The following is an 18,606-nucleotide window of genomic DNA, read 5'->3' as shown; positions in this document are numbered from 1 at the left end:
AAAAAAAAAGAAAAAAAAAAAAAAGCGTTAAAGGAAAGAAACCATTAATTATAATTATTTTCCCTTCAGGTAACCACTGATAATATTTTATTTTATTTTTTCTTTTTTTACTTTTTTTTTTTTTTCTTTTGAGGTGGAGTCTGTCTCTGGCGCCTAGGCTGGAGTGCAGTGGCGTGATCTCAGCTCACTGCAACTTCTGCCTCCCAGGTTCAAGTGATCCTCGTGCCTCAGCCCCCCAAGTAGCTGGGATTACATGTGTGTGCCACCATGCCTGGCTGATTTTTATGTGTTTTTAGTGGAGACGGGGTTTCATCATGTTGCCCAGACTGGTCTTGAACTTCTGACCTCAGGTGATCCAGCCGCCTTGGCCTCCCAAAGTGCTGGGATTACAGGCATGAGCCACCACGCCTGGCCTCACTTTAAATCTTTTCAGCTTTTAACATAATATGTATATATCTCCTGTCATCCCAGTTTGACCAGGACGCTCCCAGTTTTATCAGTGAAAGTCTTATGTCCTAGAAACACCTTAATCCAGGGCAACCTGAGATGTTTGGTCACCCTATATATACCTATAACACATAATGTTTAATGTGTATTCTGTCATTCACTATGTATTTTCTAAAACAGAAGCAAACAATATTGTTATGTATTTTGCTGTATTGCCCATTTTTTTCTATTTAATCATATATGTATTTGATATACCATAATTTGCTTTTGGTCATTTGATATGATTAGGTATTTAGGTCATTTCTCCCCCTGCCCTTTTTTTTTTTTTTTTTTAAGATAGAGTCTCACTCAGTCACCCAGGCTAGAGTGCAGTGGCGCGATCTCGGCTCACTGCAAGCTCCACCTTCCGGGTTCACGCCATTCTCCTGCCTCAGCCTCCCAAGTAGCTGGGACTACAGGCACCTGCACCACGCCTGGCTAATTTTTTGTATTTTTTTTAGTAGAGACAGGGTTTCACTGTGTTAACGAGGATGATCTCGATCTCCTGACTTTGTGATCTGCCCGCCTCGGTCTCCCAAAGTGCTGGGATTGCAGGCATGAGCCACCGTGCTGGACCAGGTCATTCCTCCCCCTTTTTTTTGCTATTAAAAATAATGCTGTGATGAACATCACTATATTTCCCCTTATGGACATTTTGCCACTTTGGAGGGAAAAGGAAGAAAAGGAGAGTAAGGCAGTGTGAATAACCTAGAAAATAATGAAAAAGGATATTACATAGGAGAGGACTAAAGGGAGCTTTGAACTGTCAGTTATTAAGAGTTACAACACAGTAAGTAAAGCCATATGAGGTTAATGCCCAAATAGGCAAAGAGAAGGGTGAAACAGAAGAGTGAAACCAGAAACAGTAATAGTACAATATATTAATTTAAAGAGCCTTTTTTTGGGAAAATATTTTATTGTGTTTGTCCATTGGGTAGTTTCTTATGCAGGTACACACATACACACACGCACACACGCACAGAGAACAATTTCTTTATTTACTTACAGGAATTAGCTCACTTGAAATGTGGAGACCCAGGGAGGAGTAGTACTGTTTGAGTCCAAACACCATCTGCTGCCAGAATTTCCTCTCCCTCAGGGGGAAGTCAGTTGGTTTCTTAAGGCTTTCAATTGATTGGATGAGGTCCATCCACATTATGGAGGGCAGTCTGCTTTACTTAGAACTTACCGATTTGTTATTTATTTATTTATTGTTAGACAGAGTCTCACTGTGTTGCCCAGGCTGGAGTACAGTGGTGCAATCTTGGCTTACTGCAGCCTCCACCTCCCGGGTTCAAGCGATTCTCATACCTCAGCTTCCCAAGTAGCTGGTAGCTGGGATTATAGGCGTGTACCATCATGACCAGCTAATTTTTTTTTTTTTTTTGAAACAAAGTGTGGCTCTGTAACCCAGGCTAGAGTGCAATGGCGCGATCTTGGCTCACTGCAACCTCCACATCCTGGGTTCAAGTGATTCTCCTGCCTCAGCCTCCCGAGTAGCTAGGATTACAGGTGCACGCCACCATGCCTGGCTAATTTTTGTATTTTTAGTAGAGACAGGGTTTCACCATGTTGACCAGGCTGTTCTCGAACTCCTGACCTCAAGTGATCCACCTGCCTCAGCCTCCCAAATTCCTGGGATTACAGGCGTGTGCACCTGGCCTGAGTTTACTGATTTAAATGCTATCCAAACAATGCCTTCACAGGAACATATAAATAGTATTTGACTAAAGATCTGGATAATATGGACTAGCCCAGTTGACAGATAAAATTAACCATAACAAAGAGCCGGGCGCGGTGGCTCACACCTGTAATCCCAGCACTTCGGGAGATTGAGGCAGGCGGATCACGAGATCAGGAGATCAAGACCATCCTGGCTAACACAGTGAAACCCCGTCTCTACTAAAAATACAAAAAATAAAATAAAAATTAGCCAGAGGTGGTGGCGGGTGCCTGTTGTCCCAGCTACTCGGGAGGCTGAGGCAGGAGAACGGCATGAACCTGGGAGGTGGAGCTTGCAGTGAGCCAAAATTGCGCCACTGTATTCCAGCCTGGGCTACAGAGTGAGACTCCGTATTAAAAAAAAAAAAAAAAAAAAATTAACCATAACACTGTTGTATGATTACTCCACAGTTTGTTTCTCCATTCTTCTGTTGGCAGAAAGCTCTACTGTTTACAGTTTTTGGCTATTATGAATAAAGTTGCTGTGTACAGTTATTTTTTACGGATGTTTTCATTTCAATAAATATCAAGGTTGGGGTTGTTGAGTCATTGGGCAAGTTTATGTTAGTTTTATAATCAATTCCCAGATGTTTTCATCAAGAGGTAGAAATTTTACACTCCCATCAGCAATGTATGAGAATCTGGTTTGCTCTTTATCGTCTGCAGCATTTGGTATTGACAGTCATTTTAATTTGCATTCTGATGGGTGTGTAGTAGTATTTCAATATGGTTTTGTTTTGTTTTGTATTGTTTTTGTTTTGAGACGAAGTCTCGCTCTCTTACCCAGGCTGGAGTGCAATGGCACGATCTTGTCACACTGCAACCTCTGCCTCTGGGTTCAAGCATTACTCCTTTCTCAGCCTCCCCAGTAGCTGGGATTACAGACGTGCGCCACCACAGCTGATTAGTTTTTTGTATTTTTATTTTTTGCTTATTTATTTTACTTTTTTGTGAGACAAGTGTCTCACTCTGTTGCCCAGGCTGGAATGCAGTATTGCGATCTCGCCCTACTGCAGCCTCCGCCTCCTGGGTTCAAGCAATTCTCCTGCCTCAGCCTACCAAGTAGCTAGGATTTTAGGCATGTGCTACCACGCCCAGGTAATTTTATTTTATTTTTATTTTTTACTTTTTTGTATTTTTAGTAGAGACGGGGTTTCACCATGTTGACCAGGCTGGTCTTGAACTCCTGACCTCAAGAGATCCACCCGCCTTGGCCTCCCAAAGTGCTGAGATTACAGGTGTGAGCCACTGTGCCCGGCCTAATTTTTGTATTTTTAGTAAAGACGGGGTTTCACCATGTTGGCCAGTTATTTAAGGAGAATTTGTAGATTCTTGAGCTTCTGCTTTTCAGCTTCCTCTTCTGAGATTGTGCTTTTGTTAGCTTCTAACTCTGGCTTCTGTCTCCTCAGCCTGGCTTTCTTCTTGGACTGTTTCCTTTCACAAGTTCAGAGATGAAGCTGGGGTAAATTTGGAGTTCATTTTGCATACTGTTGGTTTTTCAAGGATTGTAGTCTCTAAAGTTATGCCTGCATTTGTTGCTCTTTGGTAATTTTATATAATTGTTTTATATATATTGCCTGCTTTATCAGCTCACTGCAAACACTGCCTGCTGGTTTCAAGTGATTCTCCTACCTCAGCCGAGTAGCTGAGATTACAGGTGCCTGCCCCTATGCCCGGCCCTTTTTTTATTTTGAGTAGAGATGGGATTTCACCATGTTGGCCAGGCTGGTCTCGAACTCCTGACCTCAAGTGATCCACCTGCCTCCCAGTTACAGGCATGAGCCACCACACCCGGCCTCATTCTTTTTTTATGGCTGAATAGTACTTTGTATGTATGTACTGCATTTTCTTTAACCATTTGTCTGTTGATGGACACTTAAATTGTTTCCAGCCTTGCCTTCATGAATAGCGCTGCAATAAACATGAGAGTGCAGATATCTCTTTGATAATACTGATTTCCTTTATGTTGGGCACATACCTAATAGTTGGATTGCTGGATGATATGGTAGCTCTATTTCTAGTGTTTTGAAGAACCTCCATCCAAACTCTTTTTCATAGTGGTTGTGCTTATTTACCTTCCCGACAGTGTATGAGGGTTCCCTTTTCTCCACATCCTCACTAGTCATATTATTTGTACTTACTTGGGCTTTTCATATATCCTTCTGTAAAGATACGGTGTTTTGGAGCAGTTGGTCTTTCGTTGTTATATTGAAAAGTTTTGAATTTCGGTGGGTTTTTCTCAGACCTCTTTAGGCCTGCCTATATGATCTACAAAGTGGGGAAAGTAATGTTTCTTGCCCTTTTCCTTTCATTAAAGAGACTAAGTCCCATCTTGGCAAAATATCAGTGATTTAACTTTTTCAAAATAAAACTATAAAATTGCATTATCCCAATTCTAGAACTTTGTCAGTAGTCTTTTTTTTTTTTTCTGAGATGGAGTCTTTCTCTGTCACCCAGGCTAGAGTGCAGTGGTGCAATCTCAGTTCACTGTAACCTCCGCCTCCCAGGTTCAAGCAATTCTTCTGGCTCAGGCTCCTGAGTAGCTAGGATTACAGGCATGTGCTAACACACCTAGGTAATTTTTGTATTTTTAGTAGAGACGGGGTTTCACCATGTTGGCCAGGCTGGTCTTGAACTCCTGACCTCACTATCCACCCGCCTCGGCCTCCCAAAGTGCTGGGATTACAGGCGTGAGCTACTGTGCCCGGCCTGTCAGTAGTCTTTTTTTGACAAGTATGACTGAAGTTGGTATGTCTAGGATCAAGAATATAGTGGAAACTAAAGATGCAATGGGAAAAAAGAAAGATAATCAAGGGCTCTTGAAATACCTACTACATTACTCTAAGAAATATGGGCTTTATTCTGAAGTCTTCAGGGAGCCACTGAAGTACAACAGAAATATTTTATTTCCATTTGTGAAATAAAATTTACTCTTGTATTAATGTAGAGGAAAGGATGGCATGTATCAGATCGAAGCAGAGAGACTGATTAGGATGCTTATGTAATAATTTAGGAAAGAAATACGGAGAGCTTAGTTAATAGCAGTGAGAGTGGAGAGGTGAGTAAACAGTTGCGAGTTAAAGTTTAAATCGGTAGAATGAAGAGCATTTATATTCTGATAAGATAAGGGGTGCATGTGGTAGTGTCTCACTCCTAGAGTAGAATTATTAAAGAGAGTGAGAGGAAGTGATTCTCTGTTGTTTGCACTTCCTTATGTGATAATTGCTAAGATTCTTCTACCCAAGCTGGATTATTTCAGAGAGCTGTAGTTGAAGGTCTCATAGTCTCAGAAATAAGATTCTAACAGGACAACAAAAACAAATTGTTCTAAGTCAGATATCTGGAGCTGGTTTAGGAGAGACTTGGAAATTAGGCATAATGTGTCATCCTGGATTAGAAAAAAAATTCCTGTAAAGAGCATTACTCAGACGTTGGTGAAATTTGAGTGCGTACTATGTATGCATCTGGATAATGGTATTATATCAGTGCTGAATTTTCTAAATATGGTAATTGTACTTTGGTTATTCATGAGAATGTTCTTGTTCTTAGGAGATACATGAAGTGTTTTAGGAGTAAGGATCAGAATATCTACTTTCTAATGGCTCTTTAATTATAAAATAATAATAATGGTAACAATATATATGTTTAGATAGAAAATTGCAGAGGAAATGTGGCAAAATGTTAACCAAGAATTTTTCTATAGACAGGGTGAACAAACTACAGCCCTGACACCAAATCCAACCTGTGATGTGTTTTTGTTCAGCTCCTAAACTAAGAACAGTTTTAACATTAAAAAAAAGAAGAATGTGCAACATAGATTGTATGTGGCCCGCAAAGCCTGAGATTTCTACTACTTGCCCTTTGGAGAAAAACTTTGCTCACTTCTGATCTAGAAGAAGGCATAACAAGCGTTCACTGTGCTGTGCCAACTTTGTCATATGTTTGACATATTTGTGTAATGAAATGTAGAGAGGGAATTTTTTTTTTTTTTAATGCTGATTTAGGAGGCCAGAAAACTCTCCAGTTCAGGTTAGGACCATCCCAGAAACAACTGAATGAAAGCACAGAGGAGTCAAGGTTAACTAACTCAAAGCAGGTGTTTTCTGTTATGCTTCTTGATGTGTGGGAAACATGAGCATGTAGATGAGGAACGTTTGAATGTAGTCCAGAATTGAATCTTTTTGCTGTAATTCTATTTCTGGGTCACTAATCTTCATATTTCGTGGTATCAGAGAAACCCATGCACACACTTTTCTGTTGTTACATTTCCTCTCATCCCCACTCCATGACAGGATGAAATGTGCAGTGTTTGTTTATAGACTATCTAAAGGAAGGACCCTCTGGTCAAATTTTTTTAGGTGGCTTCAAATAGCTCTTTAACACACTTCTAAATTTTAATTAATTGGCAGTTAGGGATCACTTCAAATTAAAAAATACTCAAATTGAGTCAGCCAGCATGGCTGTTTCATCAGGCAAGCTAGTTAAGGACTGGTATCATAGTTGAGTATTTGAAACTAAACCAGAGAGTCAGATGTCCAAAAGGATCACTGTCTCTAGATTACCAGGAAGATAAACATAATCTTTTAGTTTCCAATACCTTAAATAGAACCAATGTGATATCAGTAGATGGGTCACACAATAAGAAATATAAAAGCCAAAGAGAACACTGGCTTGGGAACTAGGTAGCTTGCTAACAAATATAGTAGACAATGTATGGTCCCAGTGAAATCATTTATTTACTTTCTAACAAAGTGGGTTTTTGTTCCTTTATTGAAATGGGATGTAATATTTACCTGTTGTTTCCTAGTGTAAGATTTTACTAATCTGTTTTCTCTTAGCAGGTTTGCAAGTTTTATATTTTCAGTGATTACAGTAAATTGTTCGGTGTTGTTCACATTAGTCTCATAAGACCATTTATATATAATTAATTGATACAGTGATTTCAGATCATTCTTACGAATTTATTAAAATAGATCCCAAATGAATCTTCACAGACAATTTCCTAGTTTGAAACAAAATTATTTATTGTATGCATTTTCTTTTTCCCACTCTCTCTGACTCTTTCTGTTGCCTTTTTTTTCTCAACAGTATCTAGTTTGTCTTTAGGACTACAACTTATTTTGTTTTTGCTCTTTTTCTCTGCGGAGGTGAGAATAGGTGATGTGTAGTATTGTGTTCTTCTTTAGTTACTTACAGTTCATTTGGTTCTGTTCTACACAGTGTTTTATTATGTAAACACTTTTGCAAGATTTCCTACTGTTACCTTACTCTCTACTAGAAGAACATCCCATCTTTTTTACAAGTTTATTTGTTAATATTCTATCATGTCAAGTAAAATATAGAAAGTATTTACCCCTTTCCATATTCTTTATGCTATTCTTGTCATATGTATTGTATCTACATGTATTATGAACATATAATACAATGCCATAATTTTTATTTTAGATAATTTTTTGCTTTCTAAATGCAAAAGAATGAAATTGGATTGCTACCTCATACTATATATAAAAATTAACCCAGGCCAGGCATGATGGCTCATGCCTGTAATCCCAGCACTTTGGGAGGCCAAGGTGGGCAGATCACCCAAGGTTAGGAGTTTGAGACCAGTCTGGCCAACATGAGGAAACCCTGTCTTTACTAAAAATAAAAAAAAATTAGCCGGGCATGGAGGCATGTGCTTGTAATCCCAGCTACTCAGGGGGCTGAGGCAAGAGAATCACTTGAACCTGGGAGGCAGAGGTTGCAGTGAGCCGAGATCATGCCACCGCACTCCAGCCTGGGTGTCAGAGCAAGCCTCCATCTCAAAAAAAAAAAAATTAAAATAGATAAGAGACATAAATTTAACAGTTAAAACTATAATACTCTTAGAAGAAAATGTAGGGATAAATCTGCATAACATTTGTTTTGGCAAAGCCTTCTTAGACGGGACACTAAAAGTATGAACAACAACAACAGGATAAATTGGACTTCATCAAGATTAAAAACTTTTCTGCTTCAAAACAGTGAAAAGACAACAGGAGAAAATATTTGCAAATGATATATCTGACAAAGGACTTGGGTCTTGAATATATGAAGAACTCTTCTTACAAGTCAATAATAAAAAGACACTCAATTTTAAAAATAGGCAAAGGACCTTGAGTCAAGATTTCTCCAAAGAAAATATACAGATGGCCAAGAAGCACATGAAAAGATCCTCAACCTCATTAGTCATGAATTTTGATATTATGCTAAATGAAAGAAGTCAATTACAAAAGACCACATATATGATTACATTTATATGAAATGTCTAGAATGGCCAAATCTCTAGGGACAGAAAGTAAATTATTGATTAGGTCTGGGAGGTAGGTAAGGAGACAGGAGACTGATAGCTAAAGAATTTATGGGCTGGATGCGGTGGCTCACGCCTGTAATCCCAGCACTTTGGGAGGCCGAGGCTGGCAGATCACGCGGTCAGGAGATCGAGACCATCCTGGCTAACACAGTAAAACCCTGTCTCTACTAAAAAAAAAAAAAAAAAAAAAATACAAAAAATTAGCTGGGCATGGTGGCATGCACCTGTAGTCCCAGCTCATCAGGAGGCTGAGACAGGAGAATTGCTTGAACCTGAGATGGGGAGGTTGCAGTGACCTGAGATAGTGCTACTGCACTCCAGCCTGGGTGACAGAGCAAGACTGTCTCAAAAAAAAAAAAAAGAGTTTATGGAGGTTGGGCATAGTTGTTCACACCTGTAATCCTAGCAGTTTGGGAGGCCAAGGCAGGAGGATCGCTTGAGCCCAGGAGTTCAAGACCAGTCTGGGCAACATGGCAAAACCTTGTCTCTACCAAAACTATAAAAATTAGCCAGGTGCAGTGACAGGTAAAAATACCTGTAGTCCCAGCTACTCAGGAGGCTGAGGTAAGAGGATCGCTTGAACCCACAAGATTGAGGCTGTGGTGAGCTATGATCGCACCACTGCACTCCAGCCTGGGTGACAGAGCAGGACCTTATCCCAAAATTAATAATAATAATAATAATAATAATAATAGAGTTTATGGGTTTTTCTTTTTTTTTCTTATTTTAAATGGAGAAAAAGATTTTTGTTGTAAAAGATATATTAAAATTTGTCTTAAACTGTTTTAGGATTTCTTTATGAGGAGATAAAAAAATGTTCTGCAGGCCAGGCACAGTGGCTGACGCCTGTAATCCCAGCACTTTGGGAGGCTGAGGCGGGCAGCACAAGGTCAGGAGATCGAGACCATCCTGGTTAACACGGTGAAAACCCCGTCTGTACTAAAAAAAAACACAAAAAATTAGCCCAGGCATAATGGCAGTACGCCTGTAGACCCAGCTGCTTGAGGGGCTGAGGACAGGAGAATGGTATGAACCCAGGAAGGCGGAGCTTTGCAGTGAGCCGAGATCAGCCTCTGCACTCCCAGCCTGGGCAACTGAGCGAGACTGCATCTCAAAAAAAAAAAAAAAAAAGTTCTGCCAATTGACCTTTCTAAGGTTGCACGTATCTGTGAATGTACTAAAGAGGACCATGAATCGTGTTATTATTAAAAATGGGTAAAATTGTATGGTATATGGAAATTATTTCTCAATAAAGGCTGTTATTATGACCTTTTAGTGCTCTATTAATCACAATCAGGGGCCTCACAGTACTAGGGTGAGTAGAGAACATTTTGGAAAAAAGAAATTCATACCTGACGAGACTTATGTGGATAGATCTTACTTTCATTTCTTTTTGTTGTTGTTGTTGTTGTTGTTGCTTGTTGGTGAGATGGAAGTCTCGCTCTGTCTGCCCAGGCTGGAGTGCATGTGGCCAGATCTCAGCCCAACTTGCAAAGGCTCCGCCTCCCGGGTTTACGCCATTCTCCGCCCTCAGCCCCCGGGTAGCTCGGGACTACAGGCGCCCCCACATCGCCCGGCTAGTTTTTCTTTGATATTTTTAGTAGAGACGGGTATTCACCGTGTTAGCCAGGATGGTCTCGATCTCCTGACCTCCGTGATCTGCCCGTCTCGCCTCCCAAAGTGCTGGATTACAGGCTTGAGCCACCGCGTCCGGTCCTCCTGATCTACTTCATTCTTTACAGTGAGTGGTTACAGGTTCCATTAACCCAATTCACCGGCAGTTGAAATTTAATAAATGCCCTTAGTTCTTCACTGTACCCACGTAACAGAACACCAGATAATAAGCTCTGTCTTTTTTTTTTTTTTTTTTTTTGAGATGGAGTCTCCCTCGTTGCTCGGCTGGAGATTGCAGTTAGTGCAAATCTCAGCGCCACTGCAACCCTCCGCCTTCTGGTTCAACTGGATTTCTTGTGCCTTTAGCCTCCCGATAGCTGAGTACGACAAGACATGTGCCACCATGCCCAGCTAATTTTTGTGTTTTTAGTAGAGATGGGGTTTTACCCAGTTGCCAGGCTGTCTCAAACTCCTGACCTCAATTACCACCTCATCCGGGCTCCCAAAGTGCTGGGATTAAGCTTGAGTCACCGCGCCTGGTCTTATTTAAATTTTTTTTTTTTTTTTTTTGAGATGGACTTTCGCTCTGGTCGCCCGGGCTGAATTCAGTGACTGGAGTGCAATGGGCACGATCTCGGGCTCACTGCAAATTCTGCCTTCTGTGTTCAAGCGATTCTCCTGCCTCAGCCTCCTGGAGTGGGATACAGTACGCTACGCCCATCCACCCACCCGGCTAAAGTTTTGTATTTTTAGTTAGAGAACGGGGTTTCACCATGGTGGTCAGTCTGTTCTCAACTCCTGACCTCGTGATCCCGCGCGTCTCGGCCTCCCAGAGTGCTGGGATTACAGGCATGAGTCACCGCTCCCGGCCCTTATTTAATTTTTTAAACCAACCTTTATTGAGGTATAATTTTACAGGTGCTATCCTTTTTTAAAAAAAAAGTTTTTTGAAGTGTAATTTATATACCATAAGTCTACCAGTTTTAAGTGTACATTTCAATTATTTTTGGTAGATACAAGTTTTGTAGCCATCACTACATTCCACTTTTAGAACATTTTGTCTTTGGGAATTCATTAGAGCCTGAATTGAAAACGAGTTCTTGCACAGATGGTTTGAGATGGTTTCTAACCCTTTTACTAAACTCATTTTAAATACTTCACAGCTATTGCCTGGTACCTTCTTAGTATTTATTATAATTTTTTTGCATAGAGTGAGAGTTTGGCTCTTTTTTAAGAGTTAACTGTCATATTTCTGTGCCTTTTTTTTTTTCTTCAGAATTTCCACAACAGTATTAAATAATCATCATGGCAGCACTTTAAGGAGTCTGGTCTTGATCCTGATTAGCAGTTGTTTTCAATAGACATGATATGTTGAGAAATTACCTTGCTAATTTTGTTTTTCTAAGAGTTTGGCCTTCTCTACAATTGAATACATTTAGCATTAGGCCTATCTCACATTTTCAGCTTTTATTGAGAGTTTATATATATTTTTCCCCTTGACTTTTAAAAGATATGGTGAATTATGAAATGTTTTTCTAGTTTCAAAATCTTCTGCATTCCTGTGATAGTAATTTGTTTTGTTTTGTTTTGTTTTGTTTTGTTTTTTTGAGACAGTTGCTGTCTAGGCTGGAGTGCAGTGGCACAATCACGGCTCACTGCAGTCTCCACCTGCCAGTTTCAAGTGATTCTCTTGTCTCAGCTTCCCGAGTAGCTGGGATTACAGGTGTGCACCACCACACCTGGCTGATTTTTATATTTTTAGTAGAGATGGGTTTCCACCATGGGTTTTTACCAGGCTGATCTCAAACTCCTAACCTGAGGTGATCCTCCCACTTCACCCTCCCAAAGTGCTGGGATTACAGGTGTGAGCCAGCACGCCCAGCCTGTAATAGTATATTTTATCCAAAGGAAAAATCTTTTAATGGCCTGTAAAATTTGGTTTGCTAATTTTAGAGTTTTCCCATCTATATTTACAAATGAAATTGGTACCTAACTTTGAATTTTGTACTCTTTGTGAGGTTTTAGTTATAGGGTTAAACTGCCTTTGTAAAATTAATGGGATGCCTTTGTAAAATTAATGGGATTACCTTTTGTATTATTCTCTTATATATTCTGGAAAGTTCCTTTGGTAGAACTGTTTTTCACTGAAGACTATGTTAAAGGTCATTCATTGGTGTTCTTTCCAATCTGCCATCATTGTTTTACTCATGTTATTGTCTTTAGGTCTGTTTTAGTAATTTATTCTTTCCTAAAAAGTTGTCTGTTTCATTGAGATTTCAAACTTTATTAGCATAGAGTTTTATACACTTGCATTGTATTGTCTGTTTATAGTACTACTGAAATTTCTGTATTTTTCTTCTGAATTAGATTACTCAAAGGCTTATTTTCTTATTTTTTTACTTTGCTTTATTTTCTTTCTAAAGTACTAGCTTTAGGATAATTTTATAAGTATTGCAGTATAGTGTTATTTTAAAAATTTTCTTTAAAAGCGGTTTTGATATCCTTTTTGACATGGTAGTTTACAAATGCTTTTATATTCACAAAGAAATAGTTGCCTAGATTTCACCTGTTAATTTTTACAATGCTTCTTTCTTTGTTCTTTAGGCACGAGATGTGCGTACCAATGAAGTGGTGGCCATCAAGAAAATGTCTTACAGTGGAAAGCAGTCTACTGAGGTAGGTTAAATGTGTACATTCTTGTTTTTTCTTATATTTATCTCAGAATAAATACATACATTCTTTTTTTTTTTTTTTTTTTGAGATGGAGTCTTGCTCTGTAGCCCAGGCTGGAGTGCACTGGTGCAATCTCGGCTCACTGCAAGCTCCACCTTCTGGGTTCACGCCATTCTCCTTCCCGAGTAGCTGGGACTACAGGCGCCCGCCACCACGCCTGGCTAATTTTTTGTATTTTTAGTGTAGACAGGGTTTCACCGTGTTAGCCAGGATGGTCTTGATCTCCTGACCTCGTGATCCACCCGCCTCGGCCTCCCAAAGTGTTGGGATTATAGGCGTGAGCCACCGCACCCGGCCAATATATACATTCTTATTGGTATGTTAGAGGAAGACATAATTTTTAATTGGGAAGGAAGGGTGGGAATTTTTTAAGTGTTAATAGGTGAAGTATGCAAATCTTAAGTGTATATCTCATTTCCCAAACTGATGTACCCATTTAACTCCAAAGTGCTGAGAGCCATAAACAGAGCAAAGTCCCCCTACTTATGCCTTCTGCTTTTAATTTTTTTTTGAGATAGAGTCTCGCTCTGTCACCTAAGCTGGAATGCAATGGCACAGTCTTGGCTCACTGTAAGCTTCGCCGCCTCTCAGGTTCAAGCAATTCTCCTGGGATTACAGGTGTGTGCCACCACACCTGGCTAATTTTTGTATTTTTAGTAGACACAGTGTGTCTCCATGTTGGCCAGGCTGGTCTCAAACTCTTGACTTCAGGTGATCCGCCTGCCTTGGCCTCCCGAAATGCTGGGATTACAGGTGTGAACCACTGTGCTCGGCCTGCTATCAGTTTTTTTTGTTTTTTTAAAAGAGATGGAGTCTCGCTGTGCTGCCCAGGCTGGAGTGCGATGGTGCAATCTCAGCTCACTGCAACCTCTGCCACCCAGGTTCTAGCAGTTCTCCTGCCTCAGCCTCCCAAGTAGCTGGGACTACAGGCACATGCCGCCACGCCCGGCTAATTTTTTGTATTTTAGTAGAGATACGATTTCACCATGTTGACCAGACTGGTCTCAAACTCCTGACCTCAGGCAGTCTGCCTGCTCCCAGCCTTAATTTTTTAAACTGTTGTTTTAAATATTATTCTTTGTTTATCTTGGAAGGATTATCAGTTTCTAAAAATTAAAGTAGAATAAGATGTACTTGACAATAAATTATATTGGATATGACCTTTTTTTAAATATATATATTTTGAGACGTAGCATCTCTGTGTCCCCCAAGCTGGAGTGCAGTGGTGCCTTCTTGGCTCACTGTAACCTCCACCTCCCAGGTTCAAGTAATTCTCCTGCTTCAGCCTCCCAAGTAGCTGGGATTACAGGCACCTGCCACCATGCCTGGCAAATTTTTTGTATCTTTAGTAGAGGTGGGGTTTCATCACGTTGGCCAGGCTGGTCTTGAACTTCTGACCTCAAGTGATCCACCTGCCTTGGCCTCCCAAAATGCTGGGAGCCACCACACCTGGCCTATGATCTTTAAAATTGTTTAAACATTGTTTAATGCCTGTTTTAAACAAATTTTAATCAACATGAATCTATATCTAGTCTGAGAAACAAGCGATGTATAACAATTTGGAAAATTAAAAAATGAAACTATTAATGCTACATTGAATGTACTTTTTAGTTCACTAATACTCTAATTAGTTTTCTTCAGATTATATTCTACGTAATTTCATAAATTTATGAAATGTAGTCTGCTTTTAAAAATCTACAATTCGGCCGGGCGCGGTGGCTCAAGCCTGTAATCCCAGCACTTTGGGAGGCTGAGACAGGCGGATCACGAGGTCAGGAGATCGAGACCATCCTGGCTTACACGGTGAAACCCCGTCTCTACTAAAAAAAATACAAAAAACTAACCGAGCGAGGTGGCAGGCGTCTGTCTGTAGTCCCAGCTACTCGGGAGGCTGAGGCAGGAGAATGGCGTGAACCCGGGAGGCGGAGCTTGCTGTGAGCCAAGATCTGGCCACTGCACTCCAGCCTGGGCGACAGAGCGAGACTCCATCTCAAAAAAAAAAAAAATCTACAATTCTGCCTGGTGCTGTGGCTCACACCTGTAATCCCAGCACTTTGGGAGGCCAAGGTGGGTGGATAATTTTGAGCCCAGGATTCGTGACCACCTTGGGGAACATAGTGAGACCCCCATCTCAATCAAAAAATAAAATATTTATAAATGAAAAAAGAAAAACTCTAGAATTCTCTTTAATCTTAAAAATTTTTTTAAATTATTTTAATTGTGATAAAATATACAACATAAAATTTGCCATTTTAATTATTTTCAGTTCCACATTTCAGTGGAATTAAGTACATTCACATTGTTGTGCAACCAACCATTATTGCCGTGCATCTCTAGAATTCTTTTTATCTTGCAGCATTAAAACTCTGTAGTCATTAAACGGTAATTCCTCAGCCTCTTGCAACCACCAGTCTACTTTCTGTCTCCATAAATTTGACTAGGTACTTAATATAAGTGGAATCATTTGGGATTTGTCTGTGACTAGCTTGTATCACGTAACCTAATATCACGAAAGTTCATCCATGTTGTAGTATATGTCAGAATTTCCTTCTTTTTTAAGTCTGAAAAATATTCCATTGTGTATATGTATGTATATGTGTGTGTATGTGTGTGTATATACATATGTATCTGTATCTGTCTGCTTCGGAGTCTGATTTAGTCACACTTAGAACAAAAATTTTCATTTACCACATCATCTTTTAATATCTAATATTGGCATCCTTCATGAAAATTTTTTTATGTTGAGGAATACGTTTTTTTGAGTTTGCCTTCCAGAGTATTCAAATTTGAAACTTAAAGACCATGGAACAGATTTTCTAGATTTAGCATTTTATAATGTATCTTACACATTTTACACAAAACACTGTGAACCTATATATATATATATATTTTTTTGAGATGGAGTCTCGCTCTGTCGCCCAGGCTGGAGTGCAGTGGTGCAATCTTGGCTCACTGCAAGCTCCACCTCCCGGGTTCATACCATTCTCCTGCCTCAGCATCCCGAGTAGCTGGGACTACAGGCGCCCACCACCATGCCTGGCTAATTTTTTGTATTTTTAGTAGAGATGGAGTTTCACTGTGTTAGCCAGGATGGTCTCGATCTCCTGACCTCGTGATCCGCCCGCCTCGGCCTCTCAAAGTGCTGGTATTACAGGTGTGAGCCACCGCACCTGGCCCCCTGTGAACATATTTTGCTGTGTTCTGTTAAGGCCTTGTGAAATAACATAGGAGGTATATGATCTTAACTCTAGTATACAACATCTCTTATTCTATTTATACTGCTTTGCTTGCCATTAAGAATATAGCCCAAATCAATGATAAAACTTAAAAAAATTAAAAGAGCAAAACAGATTTCTAGTCCTCCTCTCACACCTACTAAATCTGTAGAATTTCTGGGTATGGACCAAAGGATCTGTATTTTTAGAGTTCTCGGGTTGCTTCTTAAGAGTAACTATGTTTAGGATGTGGCCTGAGTATTTAAGGTTGTCATGAAGTAGCTTAAGACCAAAGGTTTATCTGTATTTCCTGATAGGTATTAGTGAATAAGACTCTTAGTAGACTATGTAGGAAAAGATTTTTGTATTGCTTGGTTTTTTTCTGTGAACTTTTCTATATAATAGCTAATTATTCACTAGCATTTTAGAGTCTGCATTTAGGAACTTGAATCTCAGAGGAATTACTTCATTTGAGTTAAAAACAAAAACAAACCCTAACATTTGGTAATAGAAATAAGCCAAAAACACAGCAGGTGAACTTCATGGTATATAAATTATGTATCAGTAAAACTGTATGAAAAAAAGAAAGGTTGAACTTTTGAAGAAAAATCACTGAATATGGTACATAGTTATCAACATGATTGGTGTATGGTTGTAAAATTTTAATGAGTCATTAATGATAAATTTTATCAAACTCAAATTTGTCTTACCTACCTTTAGTGAAATAATTTTGTAAATTATGTAATTGAGTTGTAAACCATAAGCATGCCTTGGAGATACTGTGGGTTTTGTTCTCAACCACTACGATAAAGCAAATATCGTAATAAAGCAAGTCACATGAACTTTTTGGTGACCAGTGCATATGAAAATTATGTCTAGGCCTGGTGCAGTAGCTCACGCCTGTAATCCCAACACTTTGGAAGGCCAAGGCAGGCGGATCACTTGAGGTCAGGAGTTTAAGACCAGCCTGGCCAACATAGTGGAAAATCCTGTCTCTACTAAAAATACAAAAATTAGCCAGGTGTGATTGCACGTGCCTGTAATTCCAAGGTACTTGGGAGGCTGAGGCAGGAGAATCACTTGAACTCAGGAGGCAGAGGCACGAGAATCACTTGAAGCCAGGAGGCGACGGCTGCAGTGAGTCAAGATTGTGCTGCTGCACTCCAGCCTGGACAGCAACATGAGACTCCATCTTAAAAAAAAAAAAAAAAAAAAAAAAAAAAAAAAAAAGATATATATATATATATCTCCATGCTATACTGTAGTCCATTAAGTGTGCAGTAACATTTTGTCTAAAAAAGACAATGTACATACCTTAATTTTAAAATATTTTCTTTCTTTTTTTTGAGATGGAGTCTCACTCTGTCACCAGGCTGGAGTGCAGTGGTGCAGTCTCAGCTCACTGCAACCTCCGCCTCCCAGGTTCAAGTGGTTCTCCTGCCTCAGCTTCCCAAGTAGCAGGGACTACAGGTGCCTGCCACCACACCCGGCCTAAAATATTTTATTTCTAAAAAGATGCTAATGATATTTGAGCCTTCAGCATGTCATAGTATTTTTGCTGCTCGAGGATCTTCTATGTTGATGGCTTCTGACTGATCAGGGTAGTGGTTGCTGAAGGTTAAGGTGGTTGTGGCAATTTCTTAAAATCTAATAACAGTGAAGTTTGCCCTATCAGTTTTCTCTTTCACAAAAGATTTCTCTGTAGAATGCAATGATGTTTGACAGCATTTTACCACAATAAAACTTTCAAAATTGGAGTCAATCATCTGTAACTCTATTACTGCTTTATCAACTAAGTTTATGTAATATTCAGAAATTACTTTCTTTGCCCATCTATTACAAGCAGTTTCTCATCCACTCAAGTTTTATCATGAAATTGCAGGAGTTTAGTCACATCTTCAGGCTCCATGTGCAAATCCAGTTTTCCTGCTGTTTCTACCACATCTGCAATTACTTCCTCCACTGAAATCTTGAACCCCTCAAAGTCATTCATGAGGGTTGGAATTCACTTATCCCAGATTCCTGATAATGTTGCTAATTTGCACTCCCATCAGTCGGAAATGTTCTTAATGGCATCTATAATGAATTATTTCCAGAAGGTACTCAGTTTACTTTGCCACTATCCATCAGACAAATTGCTGTCTATGGCAGCTATAGCCCTTTTTTTTTTTTTTTTTTTGAGATGGAGTTCACTCTTGTCGCCCAGGATGGAGTGCAATGGCATGATCTCGGCTCACTGCAATCTCCGCCTCCTGGTTCAAGCGATTTTCCTGCCTCAGCCTCTCAAGTAACTGAGATTATAGGCCTGCGTCCCCATGCCTGACTGAATTTTGTATTATTAGTAGAGACAGGGTTTTACTGTGTTGGCTAGGCTGGTCTCGAACTCCTGACCTCAGGTGATCCACTTGCCTTGGCCTCCCCAAGTGTTGGGATTACAGGCGTGAACCACCGTGCCCGGCTGCTATAGCCTTTCTTTTCTCCCTTCCCTCCCCTCCCTCCCCTCCC

The 18,606-nt window shown here is 39.9% G+C and overlaps 1 protein-coding gene across 1 annotated transcript in view; it reads left to right on the top strand.

The window, feature by feature from the left end:
* TAOK1 (TAO kinase 1) overlaps positions 1–18,606 on the top strand; it is a 178,883-nt gene that overhangs the window by 81,362 nt on the left and 78,915 nt on the right. The window contains exon 4 of the mRNA XM_017855070.1: positions 12,758–12,829. Coding sequence (XP_017710559.1) covers positions 12,758–12,829 — 72 coding nt within the window. The remainder of the gene's footprint in view (positions 1–12,757; positions 12,830–18,606) is intronic.

This window comes from Rhinopithecus bieti, unplaced genomic scaffold (assembly GCF_001698545.2).
Source record: "Rhinopithecus bieti isolate Rb0 unplaced genomic scaffold, ASM169854v2 scaffold_38691, whole genome shotgun sequence".
In the NCBI taxonomy this organism is placed as follows: domain Eukaryota; kingdom Metazoa; phylum Chordata; class Mammalia; order Primates; family Cercopithecidae; genus Rhinopithecus; species Rhinopithecus bieti.
Note: the sequence above shows the minus strand (reverse complement) of the source record. Positions and strands in the feature narration are given on the sequence as shown.